The sequence below is a fragment of the Lycorma delicatula genome, chromosome 1, assembly GCF_047948215.1.
Source record: "Lycorma delicatula isolate Av1 chromosome 1, ASM4794821v1, whole genome shotgun sequence".
Classification (NCBI taxonomy): domain Eukaryota; kingdom Metazoa; phylum Arthropoda; class Insecta; order Hemiptera; family Fulgoridae; genus Lycorma; species Lycorma delicatula.
Window position 1 is genome coordinate 330,826,846 of NC_134455.1, and position 15,292 is coordinate 330,842,137.

The window sequence follows — 15,292 nt, forward strand, 5'->3', positions numbered from 1 at the left end:
CGAGATGTATATATATATATATATATACATAAATGAATGTTTGTTTGTCCCGTATGCGCTCCTATATCATTCATCCAATTGCGATGAAACTATCGTGAGTTGTTATGCGCACGCCCGCGATAGTTTCTGAATTAGTATGGACCCGCTAGGTGGAGCTGGGGTCAAGATATATAAAAAAAAAGTATTTATGGTCCGATTTGGCTCATATTCAGAATATATATATATATATTAGTTACGTGAAAAGAAGTATTCTTGCGAAAAAGGGAAGAAAGGAAGGGGGAAAGAGGGAAAAGTGAAAGGTTAAATTTTCTGAAGTTCCGTAATGTTCAGTTTTTTATTGTTTTATCAAACTTACATTTGTGTTTATTTACTCTACACACATACTCAAATCTAGGAATAGCAAAGCATTGCCGGGTTAACTAGTATACAATATATATATCCATATACTCATTTAACTATAAAAAGCAATTAAATATAATAATATAAAAGTTAATCGCTGAGAAGTCTATAAACACAACTAAATTTCCCTGTGTAAGAAAATATTTTTCAAGAAAAGCATTTAAAACTTTAAACCAGTCATTACCATGGTTTTTACAACCAAAATACAAACAATACACAACATAAAAAAATAAACAAGTGAACAGAAATCAAATTGCATTCAACCATTGATAGCTTTACGCATGCATATTTGTTTTAAAGAAGGAATATTGATGTCAATAAAGAAAACGCATGGAAATATAAGTTTTAGAAATTCGATTTTACAAATAATTCAAACCAAAATGAGGCGCAGAAAATGTACAATTTTAAAAGGAAAAAAATTATTTTTATAATCCTAAAAAAAGTATCAAAAAATGGTACTTATTGATCTCAAAATACATATATCAGTTTAAAAAAATAAATTTGAAAAAGTTGAAAATGTTAGTAATTTTTCTACCAAACTACCAAAGATCTGGGATTAGTTTTATTCAATTTTCCATTTAAAAAATCCTGCAGAATTATCAAATTCAAGTCCCAGAAACTTTTCTATGGCTTTATTTTACCCTCGGAGCAAAAATCAAGATAAAATATTTTTCTTGCCTTTCTCGAACACCGTATTTCTTTTGTTTATAGGAGTTTATTTTTGCTTAAGTTACTATTCCGAAACCAGCTCTCGAAGTATTGTCATGCAAATTTTAATCATATAACTTTTTTTTTATGGCAGTTCTACTGAGACCCGATTCAGATATTCCTGATCTTCCTACTACACCAAAATAGAGAAGAGTAATTGATAGAAGGAAAAGTAAATATAAAGTTAAAAGAGAATAATTAATCCTTTTCTATATTTTTTAAAGATAATGTACGAGCAGTTTTAATATTTATTATTCTTAAATTACTGAGATGTAAATGAGAATGAGATATGTTTAATTCATTTGCTTAAATTTATTTTACGGTTTTACTTTTATTTATTTTATAATAGACGAAATAATTTAATTCAAATGGATTCGATGGTTATTATCTAATAATTATTGGTCCCTGAATTACTGAGATAAAACAACATATAAGTTACTTTTATCAGATTAAAACAAACAATAACGGGATAAAATGGGAGAAGAAAATAATCTTGGGAGAAATAGTTAATTAACCGAGCCGATTATTGACGATAATTCTACGTAGTTCGTATAAAACGGAACGGAGAAAGGTGAATAAGAGGAAAGAAGTGCAAAAGAGAATTAAAGAGCTTCATCCTAGAGCGAATGACAGGCAGATATATTCGTGACGCGTGACTCGGTCAACTGCAGTCAAGAGTAACATGCTGTTTTCTAGCAAATATCTTTATATCGGATTTCACTGAAAATTCTTTTTGTTTACAACCAATCTTCTCAATTATTGCATCCTAATAGGAAAAAACAAATTTATTGAGATTTCATTAATTAAGAAACTCTGTTTGAAAAATATACGCGTTTATTGAATACGCATTTAAATATTTATGATCGTCTAGCCAATTCTTTTAATAAAAATATTTCATCACGAGATGCAATGTAAACGGGTCTACCAGGTTATCAAACACTAGGATTTTTAGTTCCACTTATAACATTTTAATCGATAGACTATGCTGAAAGAGAGTATAAAAGTATTACATCAGCTTTTAATTAGACTTTACATCCTTTGTTATTTAGAGCCTTCATAATTAATTAAGAATTCATTCCTTATAATAAGTTTGAAAAAAGGGAGAACCCACAAATGTATTAAAATTTTTACTTGTACCTCGCAAATTTTTGTACGAGTTAGAACTGTAAAAGGAGCTATTATTTTTATATTTATATGAGCCGAATTTAATTTGAATTCATATGTAATATTAAATATATTTATACGTACTTTTCTTCTTTTTCTTCTCTTTAACCCTAAGGTTGGCGGGACGATGAGCATCCTCCAAGAATTTCCTCTCCTAAGCCAGATGTCTGTTTGAAAATGTCGATGTTACTCTTTACGTAGTTCAGAAACGCTGTTCCTGGTGATCCTTTTCCTACCTTTTTCTCTGTCATTCCTTCAAGTAAGTAGATCACCAAGATGAACGTAGCAAAAACATTATCTACCCAGTCGCTTCGTCTCTTGTTTATCGCTTGAATAAAAATGCGGTTTTCTTCTACTATCTTCATTTGTTACCCTAATAGATCAACGTATGCGAAGGGCTTCGCGTCAGCCCGCACATTAATGGTACTTTGAAACTTCCGACACATCCAGCGTGTACAAGTTTCTATGCCACATATCACCACACGCCAAACAAAGCTTTTTATTGAGTGTTTTCTCACTGAGAGCGATATAGTGTTGGGTGTCAACAGACGTTTCTTATCAAAGGCTTTGTTTGGCCCGAGCGATCCGAGAGCGTACATTTTTCTTACACTTAAAGAGCGTATATAACCTATAACTTAAAAAACAATATAATTTTTATTACCGTAATATGAACGGTAACAGTTTTATTTCCTCTTATAACTTAGTTTGATAATGTTTTGAAAATCATTTTTTGCAAAAAAGTTGGTTATTAATAAATTCTGATTGTCATTTTAACGAAAGTTTAAGAATTTCGCACCGATTCATTCATGGCACGGTAAAATACTGGCTGAACAAAATTTATTTTTAGGTACTTAATGTAATTTCACACGTGGACCTGCAAGTTGAAGTCGATCGACTGTTAGATTACAATTTACACTCAGGCTGAATCTTGTTCCGTGTTGTAGTCTTGAAACAGTTACGGGCCAGCCCGCGATCGCTTACGATTGTTATACTAATGAGACTGTAATATAATGGGGCACTCCTTTGTAAAAAAAAAGCTACTAAACTTTCGCGATATTTTAATTAACTCTTATATCATATCAGCCTAAATGAAAACTTAATCAAATCATTCCTTAAAAGTACAACATACCTATTTAGTATCAATTGTCTTTCCGTATTTTAGTGTAGAAAATAAATTAACGCTTAACTTTCCACTTTAAACGAATATTTTACAGTTTCATTCTTTGTTACTTTTTAATCGATAGCTATGCGTTAGACGATGTGAATGGTACTGTGGGATTAGTATTTAGTGTATTCAATTCTATTTACGTATGCTTTTCTATATTTTAATTTTAATTTAATTTCCCTTATGGTTTGTTTTTTCTAGGCTGCAAGAGCTTCTTTAAGAGGAGTGTTCGTCGAAACTTGACGTATTCGTGTCGAGGTTCAAGGACCTGTCCTATAGATCAACATCATAGAAATCAGTGCCAATATTGTCGATTGAAAAAGTGCCTCAAAATGGGCATGAGAAGGGAAGGTAAGAAATAAATCAACCTTTTATTATTATTATTAAATTTGGTCTACGATGGTAAAATTGATGTGTATTATTGTGAAAGAAGAAATTTATAATCTTGTAAAAATATAATCATGTCATTTTAAAATTATAATTAGATCTTTTTTTTTCTATATTGCATTTAGTTTTTGGTTCTCCTGAAGATTTATTTTAACAATTTTCTAATAAATTCTTTAATGAGGAGCTTGTACAAAATTATACAATGTGATATATGTGGCTGCACGTATATATTTATATAACATGTACATATTTGAGAGAGAGAGAGAGGGAGAGAGCTATATTGTTTACCGGCTATTTGTAAAGTTATTACGTATTCTAGAAATAAGAAAATTTAATAAATATTTTTATGTTATTAGCGAGCGTTATGTGTTCTGTATAGGCTGCGGGATGATATGTGTTGGTTAATATCTTTAATATTTCTATAATAAAGGGTCTATTTAAATACATATTTACATTTATATTAGATGAAATCGCCAACGACATTTGTCTTACGTAGCAGAGCGTTAAACACATATAGCTGCTTAGATATATCTGTTTAGCTTGAGCAAGGTTTTTCAAATTGTTTCTTTGAACGGATATCATAAATAAAATTTATTTTTCTTTAATATCATCAAGATAAGCATAAATTAATAAATTAAGAATAATTAAATTTAAATATAATTAACTATATTACTTGTTCTTCTTAATTTTAACGGCATATTTATCTTTTGTCAATTTTAATGTCATTTACTATCAAGAACAGCTTTGTTTACACATTTTCAATATTATTGCAATAAAATATTGAAGAATACGTAGAAATTCTATGGTGGATATATTTTCTCTCTTTGTCTCTCTTTGTGTGTGTGAAATTTTTTTTACTATGCATATAAATACGTAGTTTTGGTTAAGATTAACCGATTACCTAACCTAAAATAAATATTGTGTATTAGGTAATAAGTGTACGTAAGGAAAGGAATTCATTTTTTAAATTTAATACAGAATCAAAGTTCTTAGTCAGTAATTTAGATTTATTTAAAAGACGGGGTTTCTTACCGTCAATACGGTATTAACACAATAAAAGTTTTATTAAGATAATAGTAAATTCCATACAAATTCTTACTCGTAGTTTTATAAAAAGGTATCTTTTTGTAAATGGGGTAAAAAATAACCGGTTTTAATTTCGAAAATTTAATTTAAAAAAATCTACTTTGATAAAAACACAAGGTAGTGTTATAGTTTGAGTGAAAAAATTAAACTTATAATAAATATTAATTTACAAGTCCCCATATTAATTTAATTCACTGTAAAAGAAGATTAATTTTATGAAGTCTCTTAACTGCTACATATTCCATTTAGGATTACAATCCACGTTCGATTAGAAAAAACAGAGTTTTATTCAAAAAAAAGAAGTAGATAGTAATAACTATTTCCTCGTTTTATAGCCGTCAAATTTATTTTTGGAGGCCGTGTTGTTATTATATATATGATGTAATTTCCCATATATTTATTGGAAACTATCATGAGTCACATTTATATGTGTACGTACGTTATCGTACATACGTGTCATAAGCACAAACATCGTAATAGCCGTCATAGTCTGTACTGTACTCAGGGAAAATAAATTTTAAAAATACAACAGAGCTGAAAAATAACTTTAATATTTTACAAATATACGATATCAGTTTAAAATACCTCCCCCCTTAAAAGAAAAATCTACTTACGTACCTTTTATAATAATTTATGTTACGCAAGACAAAACAAAGATCAAATTCATCGTTATAGGTTCAAGGGTTACAAGTTGCGACTCTATAGCCTATATGGTATTTAAAGCCCTCTCTATATACGAGACCTTTTTATTACGGGTTAATCCACCGTGGCCACGTCTATGTGTTTGTGTATTTTTGTAAGCGCGACCTGTATATACCGAACCTGTCTGTTTAACTGACACGACACAATACACTAACCTCTCTTATTGTTTAGCCCTTTTCCCGCTCAGCTCATTACATTTTTTACAGTAATCTCAGCCCCCCTGGCGATCAGGTCGAGTAAGCTGCTTATAGCGTAATGACCTGTATAAATATACAGGCGCGCGCGCACACACACACACATACATACATATTCATAAGCTACACATGCTTTTTTTAAACTTTGTTAACGCAAAATAAGTGTTTTTTGTTCTACCATGTATTAGTTTATAACTTATTTCTTTTTTTAATTAATGCACGATGTGCACTGAATAGATAAATAACTAAGTCCATAACATCCTAATGCCTCATATTAATTAAATAAATGTAAAAATTTACAATTCTGAGAAAATTACATTTTGTACTCGTAAAAATTAAACGCATATATTTCTCGCTTATTAAACTTTTAATTTTTATTTAAAATAATAAAAAAATTCTTTATCTGAATAGAAGGGATGAAATGAAAATATTTTACAAATATTATATACGTTAATTGAATTTTATAATTTCCAAATTTACTTGAAAATATACCTAAAAGTCGCTCGATGTTTAGCTTTTCTGTTTATATAATTCGATACAATACTACTGCATAGACTGTTTCCTATCTCTTCAAAATGCTCTTTTGAACTGAAAATGTGAAGAGATGATTTTTTTTTTTAAATATGTTATAATTATTAATGGATAGCGAAACTGACCAAAGGGACAAAACCAGCAGTTGGGTTTATTCTAAAAGAGTACAAATTTTTGGTCTATCAAAGCATAGTATTATTAATATGAATGTATTTAAGAATTCCGTAAAATAATTTATTATGAAATAAAAAAGTTACTTTCTTTTCTTAAGTTTAAGCCAAAAAGAGAAAAATATAAGCCTTAATAGGTCGATTTAAAAATTAAATAAATTCAACGTACTCACAAACATAAATTCTTAAGTATAGCGTTTATTCACTTCTGTTTTAAACAACAGTCTTATTTCTTTACCGCCTGTTTAAATCACCGCCATTCCAATATTTATTATTTTCTGTCTTTCAATTTTGTAAACAATATTTTTCAAACGACTACACTGTAGTTTTTTTAACTAAACGTTTTTATTCGTAAAATATTTTTAAGGTTTTGTAATTTTTTTATATCTCTTAAATCAACTACTTTTAACAATAAAAATTATTTTACAGAAAGCCTACAGAGTGAAATGAATTAAGATCGATATGGTTATGAATCTAATTAAAGAATAAGGGTTTTCTATTATACACTTAAGTTTAAAAACAACTGATGAATTACATTTCTAGAGTTTAGTCGCACTGTATAATGGTGATCCCGATAGGAATAACATTTAATTACATATGTTTCTACTGAATCCGTGTAATGTACAGAATTACACACCGAGTGTGATAATTGCTGAGAAAAAATTGATAATAGGTAGTTTTAATATCGCTGAGTGTTTCGTTACTATTTATGTTCCACGGCCGCCTGCTTGTAAATCATAGTTTTTATACTACAGGCAGACTGTTTCTATAAGTTATTATTATTGAATCTGATGATTACATTTGGTCGTAGGTATTTTTTAATTTTTCTAAATATCCAATTTTATGGAGTACTAATTTTATTTGTTATGATTTTGTTAACCGATTGATCGCGCTATGACTCGATTAAAACATTATCCTGGCTGTATTATTTTCAAATGACACTCTTTATTTCGGTACAGATTAAGTTATTACTCAACAATATTCAGTATAACTATCGATTATTGTCCCGTACGAATTTTTTATTTACAACTTAAATTAATGACCCCGATGACTGAAATCCACCTTAAATATCACTCGTTTATAAGTTTTTTGGATTCCTTTATATTTTTTATTTCTTTAAAATGTTTAACGTTTTACTCGTTTAAAAAAAGTATAAAAACTTAACGTTTTAATTTTATTCCGAAATTATCAAATCAGTTCATAACGCAAAAACATTTTTTATATGCTGTTTTTATTTACGTTTAGGCTACAGCGGTTAAGAATAACCCAACCAAAGGTACAGAAACAATATTTTACATACAAATTTTTAAACAATAACGTTCGCTTATGCGAATTATTTCCCGTTTGATTGTAAAATAAAATTTCGACGTGAACTAGAACGGTGTAGTGTGTTTTATGTTTTGATTTAATATTTATAAAATTCACTTTTAGCGGATGAAATTGTCATGTATTTTATGCTACTTGTACATTTAAATATTACTCGTTATAGAAAAGTTCAACGTTTGGCTAAAACTCTAAATTAATAATTCTTAAAAGTTTGTGGAAATAAGAATTTTATAGAAAGTAGAATCAAGAATTACCTTATACGAAATCCACCGAGATAATTTATAAACATTACTGAGACGTGAAAGAACAACATAAAAACTTAACAATCACTTGATGTAAAGTTATAAAAAAAAGTTTTATTCTAGAAAAGTTTCAATTAAGAGTTATTTTCTAGTTTTCCGTATGTTCCTATAACGTATATTGTTTTATTTTCTCTTGAAATTTATAATTTAAGCTGTATAAAACAAAGTAAAATGTCATCAAATATTTCAGCAAACTTTGTGGCAAAACGGAGAATGTTTTAATTAAATTTGTTAAAAGTTTATCTTATCGTGTTGCTTTTTTTAACTTGAGTTATTATTATAATTTTACAGTGGTAGTTTTTGTGTTGTACCTTAGACTTTCATGCTGAAGGTGCAAGGTTTGAAACCCGGCTGTATAGGCTAAAAAAATAAATTGTATTTTTAAATCACAAAGACCAACCTTCAAGCTTAAAGCGCATGTGGCGAATATATTATAAACGCCTAAAAAAAATTATCCGTTAAAATTTATACTGAAGAGTCATTATTTTTATTAAACATATAAAAAATATAATATTTTTGCTTTTTAAAGATTCTGTATTTTTTTATTGGATGATAAATAATTATAATACACGGCAGTTTAACCTTTTTTTTATCTTACTATTAAAATAAAAAGTAAAACATGAAGGATTTTTTAAAAAAATTTGAAATGAACAAAAGAAAAAATGTTTATTTTAAATTGGTAAATACTCCCTTATTATTGATTTCCTATTTCTGTAAAGTAGCTATTTTTGCTATTTTAAGACCTTAATCGTTTGGAATTTTTTAAGTAATTAAAAAATACTTATAAATGTAAAATTATATAAGAAATACATATTGAGGTTATATGTTCCTTCTTTACATTATTTTATCGTTAATTTAAAACTCATGTTATCTTTTTATATCTTTTTACATACTCTTTCATTATTTTACATTACACGGAACATACCAATTTTTCCCCATAATTTTATAGTTTACTTATTAATATTAAAGTACTACACGACACTAGATTAGCGTAATTGCTCTTTATGCTCTTATTCTTATAAATTAATCCGGTACAATTTAAAAATATAATTTTAAAAGTTAATTAAACGTTTTATTAAGTGAATCTATTCTAAAAATTTAATAAATTTGGTTATATTTACTGAACTTAAATCATTTTGAGCTGCCACTTTATGTGCTTTATTAATATAAACATTTTTCAGTTTTTAATAGAAAATAATTTTTGTAGTCCGTAAATTTCATTTAGTTTTTTATTTTATTTTCCTAATGTGTACGTTGCAATCTGTTCAACTAGTAAATAATAAAAATAATAAGCAAACCACCCACACCCCCACGGACCAATGAGATAAGGATGATGTGTATAACATGTAAATGAGGTGTCTTGTACAGACTAAGGCCGATCATTCCTGAGACGTGTGATTAATTGAACCACAGCCATAATCTAGTATTCATAATCATTCACTGTCTAGTATTCAAATCCGTATAAAATAAACTGGCTTTTAGTAGGATTCGAAGTTTAGTAGAACCTTCAAATTCGAAAATCAGCTGTTAAACAACTGATTTGTGACGGGCTGGTCTAGCCCGTAAATAGCGTAAGAGTAATCTATAATTTGGTTCTTAACCTAGATTAGAATACGTTTAATTTTACAGAAAATTTTAATTGGCTATAAGTTGTTTAAGTTAATCTTAGTCATTTATTCAGAATGCATTATTCGATCTGACGAACAAAAACATTACATTGAATTTGATATAAAAATAAATAATAATAATAAATGTAACTTATTAGATGAAGCTGTTAGAACTTCATTATTGTATTATTGCCTTAGAAGTTTTTCAACGAAATTTTATAGTAATGATCTTTGGCTGCCATTTCTTTGACGCAAGATATTTAGGACTAATAGACGGTCAGAAAACTGTAATTTATAGTTTGAATTAAAAAACTCATTTAACAAAGAATTCGGCTTTTAATTTATTCGTAATTTTAAAAAAAATATTTTTAAATCGCGATTTAAATTATGTATGTTATGTAGATGAAATAAATTAAAACAATATTTTTCTTGTCGATTGTGCAGTGTGCCGTATGCAAGCCCCCCAAACATCTTTGAACGACCACATTGATATTCAATCTGGAGAAAGATCTTATATATTAGGTAAGATTAAAATACAGTTAAATAAAATAACAATACCAGTAAAATACTACTACAATAACATAAGTCAACCGATCGCATGTTATACGCACGTACACGTGTGAGCACAGCCGTTTGCACAGACTTCAACACACAACCACTCCCTTCACTTCAGCGGTAGATCGATTTTAAATTAATATTTTACCGCGATCGATTGTCGTTTTATCATTCATTAACCTTCTGACCTTTAACCGTTGTTACGTACATTCGTTAAGTTTGTTGTTCTCTAAAATCTGGTTTTCTATAACTGGTCTATAGTTCAATTCTAGGCATAATTTATACGGCGTTAACGGTAAACGAATTCGAGTGCGTGGGTAGTTTCATCTGTCTGTTTTTTAGACAATATGCTATTTTGGCGTTACAGTAAATTTTTAGTTACCTCTAGTAGATTAAAAAGAAATATAAATATTTTAATTTAAATCGCGAGTTTTTGGGTTTTGTTGTTCTTGTAATACAGAATTATTTCCATTATTTACATATTAAGAAATTAATATTTATTATTTTAAATTCAAACTCTGTAGTTTTATAAAAAAAATTTAAGTGTTAAAGATATTTAATATGTATTTTTAAATAGCATGTTTTTTGTGCTTAGATCTTCAATAATTTGATTGTCTAATAAAAACAGAGTAAAAAATATTTTAATTATCAAACGGGTTATTCTTAATTTAATTCAGTTACAATCATGCACGTAATTGTTTTAGAAAATCAGAAATAAATTCAGATAAACTGCTTCCGTTACGTAAAGTAGAAGTAAAATTTTTTGGTATCCCTTTGGGACGCAGCCCAATAAAATAATAAAAGTTTTATAGATGTGGAACGGTCCTTAAAAAAAGAAAAGGTGGCCGTATAGCCGTGTTGAGATAAAAATTCAGTATGGTTATTAATGAGTTATCAGCGAACATAGAAACATTAAAAAAATACACCTGTTAAATGTTGTATCCCTTTATTAAAGTCCGTAGTAATTCCATTTAATAATAAATACGTAATTTTATATAAAAAAAGGCTATATTTTAGAGCTGAAAACCGTTTAACACATCACTCATTTATTTCAAATTCTTCGTAAAGAGTTGCTTTTCTACTTAGTTTAGCCCCGATTCACATCAGATGCGTAATCCAGTTTACAGAGTCTTAACTTTATGTTTGATATATTTTTTGAACTTGTTCAAAAAATTTTCAATATCATTTTCAAATGAACTTGTTGATCTCTATTTGTCGCTTTATTACTAATATTGCAATAAATATTAATCTATCTATAACAATAAATATAAAAAACTTTTTAAAATTATTTTATTATTGTTGTGTGTTTTAATGGGATATAAAACGACGATACCTTTTGTTCTTAACGAAATGTATTTAGAACTTTTACTTTCCCTCTGTTTTAGTGATGACGGAGGAAAAAATACGTATTAGATTTTTATACGTATTCCTGGACTTTTGAGTCCTGAGTTCAAGAATGCAAAAAATTTGATTACATAATTGTGTTTTCGTATTCAAACACTTCTATCTGCTGGAGTCTCTTTTCATCACAGGGTATCTCAGGTACCGTTGCGGTCATCTTACATAGAATTAATTGTATGTGGAGGCTAATATTAAAAAGCAATTCTATCACAGTTTTATAAATATACAGATCGTCATATACTAAAGTGTGTTGTAAGTCAAAGTGATTTCTATTTTGCACAATTTTAGCTAGTAAAAACCTATTATTTTGAAAATACTAGTAATAATTCGGAAAAATTCATTCATGATTATTCCGGTTTTAATTTTTTTTATTAGGCGTAATCAGGGATGAAACAGTACCTTGAAAATGGGCTGTCATAAGTTCCAAAGTTTATCCGTTCCAAAAATTTAACTTGTTGCGTTTCACGTTTTTTGGTTATATCAATTGTCAGATACTTTATTTAAGAGTATTTTTTCTAGAACTCCAAAAAAAGAACCTATTTTAGAGATTTGATTCTGAACACTTTGTTTTGACTGTATATAACTTACAAATTTCATAACCAGATTATTTCAAATTTTGAAGCATTATTCTTATAAATTTGAGTCTGCAGAATCTTAGTTACCGACTTAATTTTATAAATTTCTATACTTTTTCATGAAGATGAAATACCTCCAATTTTATAATTGTAAAATATATGGGTCTCTGATGCCTTGTTCGTATACAGAGTTATAAATGAGATATTTAAGTAAGTTTTGGAGAGCAGATATTTTATGATTTTTTTTTTTAAATCAATTTTTACACAGTGTACATGGCAAGAAACGTTGTCTATTCCTTCGGCCAATCGCTTTTTATATCTGTGAGGAATCTATTTGTTTATATCCGGAATCAACAGTTAATATTAATTGGAATATTTTTTCAATTTAACGTAAGGAAATAAGAGTAAAATTATTTTTATCACTGTGGAGGGGTTAAATTTTTAAGCTCTAAACAAATGTTATGAAAGGTCAACAATACGATCGGTTTTTTAATTTATATTCAATAATATTCTTCTTTTTTTTGCGTTTACAGTCTTATTTACGGGAATTCAAATTTATTTCTCTATTTTATCTACAACTACATAATTAGATTTAATTTGAAGATTTTTAAACATACCCAAGCTATGTTCGAAATAAAAAACTTAACTCGATTTTCTCATAAGAAAAATAATATTGATTTGCTGGATCTATTAAATTAAATTTTGTAAGAATTTAAATATTAGTAAATGTTATTGTCGTGGATTAAATCCTTTAAATATAAAATTTCGGTAAATTGTCATTCAGCTTTTGAAAATAACTCTTATTTATTTTTTTAGCATTCTTTTATGAAGCTTTTCATATTTTACTTTTGAAATACTCTTTTTACGTAAGCCTTAGAAAAATCTGGTAACTTAAAGCTGTTCGAAAAGGAAACATAATTTTATCAGCGATATCAAATCGCTGATACAGTTTTTCTCCATCAGATATGTACGAATTTACGGTTGCATTGAGAAGAGCAAGAGAATTAAAAAAAAATTCTACAACTTGTGGTTTAGCATAGTAAGAACAATTTTTAAATTGCAGTAGATCTGTAAGTAGAATTAAATTTTAATGTAAAAAAATTATATTGGTTATTAATTATACTCCTTTTCTTATAATGATTATATTGATGGAATTCTTAATTTAACAAAATTTAGGAGCGGTCAGTAATGTTTGCTTTCTTTTAAATAACAATTCAATCTACGCAATAATGTATGGAAATAATGTGTAATAATCTGAATCGAACAAAAGGTTCATAAATGATTTTAAGTGTTTGTATTCACAATTAAAAATTTGTAGTTGGCTTTGTATTTTCATTTAATTTTTTTTTTTTTTTAAATTCGGTTCGTCTTTTAACCAAACATTATTTCCGTTAATAATTAATTTGCACGTTAATGTTTGAATTTTTTTTCAAAGTAGCAGGTTTTTTGTTTGGTTTTAAACAACAATTTTACAAAAGTAAAAAATCCATTTTTTTTCAAAAAAATAAAATAAAAGCTACAATTTAATAAAATTTTAAGAAAAATATTAGCTATTTTTAAATTCAACAAAAATACAGGTTCTGTTGCTAATTTTTAATTTTGCGAATTACATAAAAATAGTAAACTGTGGGATTTTTCGTCTTTACGAAGTTACTGATCTTTACGAAGAAGTTTCTCTTAAAACCGTTTGCTTTGATAAACCATTGTTACAGCGATAATAACGTATATTTTTTCAAGTGTACGAGTAAATAATTTTTTTGTTGATTCGAGGTTGTGGAACTTTCACTAGCTTTTAATAATGAACATTTGGTTTAATATTTAATATAGTTAATTTTATATATATATATATATATATATATATATATATATATTATTTCATTATATTTATTATAATTATAATCTTATTACAGTCTAGTGATTAAAGAATGTATTCTCCTCTTCCACTTCCTGTACTTCATCTTTATTTGAATGTATCTACATTAACTGGGCTGTTGGAGATGACAGGCGTATTTAAACATATCATCATTTATGTCTTTACCCGCTATTCTTTGCATTAAATCATTTTAAATATGTATTCCATCATCTATTTCCTGTATTCTTACCGAAATATTTAGTTTCTTTCATTTGCTTTTTTACCCCTCAGTACTTTTCTTTTTCCAAGAATCAGCTGAAGCAGTAAATTCTTTAAAATCCTGAATCGCATGTTTTGTGTGTGTATTTGTTTTTTAGTCGTATACGTATGGCTAAATCAATGTTCACTTTCATATTTTTACTCTCAAAATTACTGCGAGTTGAAATTAAATATCTTTTGTAATCTAATTATTGTACTCGCATTTAACTTAATAGTTTATATGATAAAAAATAACTAAAGAAGAACTTGTAAAATCCGCTATATTGTTTTCGTTTTAGTATTTCTTGATATTTACCAGTAATTTTATAATTCTCATTTCTACAAAAATTAGTATAGACTATTGTAGTAATAAATATTAAAATTAAACTGTATAGAAAATTTCATAGTTATGTTTGGCCTGTGTTTTAATTACAGCATTGTTTTTTAACAGATAAAAAATTTCTGTATCAACATCACAAGTCACCCGTGTTAATATGTGTCAATTGATGATAACATTACATCAACTTTGGACCCAATTAAATGATAAAAATCCTGCTGAGAAGCCATTAAAAATGCTGAACGTATATAAGAAATACATAAAGTTATTGTATATATTTAATTAAAATTATTTATTTATAACGTTATTTATTTCTCTTACAGCCTATATAATGAAATGTTTGAAGGTTATAATAAACTCTATTGTTCGTCGTAGTATGATATACATATTTATAATTATAAAAAAAGACAATGATAATTCTGAAAAAGTACCATCTGTAGGTTTTTTTAACTAATAAAGTAATATTGCCTAGAGTTGTTATGAAATACTTTTTTATGATTAAATACACACTTACAATTTTAATGCGTTCTGTAGTAAACATGTAATTAAGGATGTTATTCGTAATCTAAGTTT

The 15,292-nt window shown here is 27.5% G+C and overlaps 1 protein-coding gene across 2 annotated transcripts in view; it reads left to right on the forward strand.

The window, feature by feature from the left end:
* Positions 1–15,292, forward strand: part of svp (COUP transcription factor 2) — a 245,678-nt gene that overhangs the window by 49,644 nt on the left and 180,742 nt on the right. Inside the window, exons 2-3 of one of the 2 annotated variants that reach the window (XM_075382128.1) lie at positions 3,638–3,787; positions 10,186–10,263. In XM_075382128.1, coding sequence (XP_075238243.1) covers positions 3,638–3,787; positions 10,186–10,263 — 228 coding nt within the window. The remainder of the gene's footprint in view (positions 1–3,637; positions 3,788–10,185; positions 10,264–15,292) is intronic. The other variant, XM_075382129.1, reaches the window with a different exon arrangement.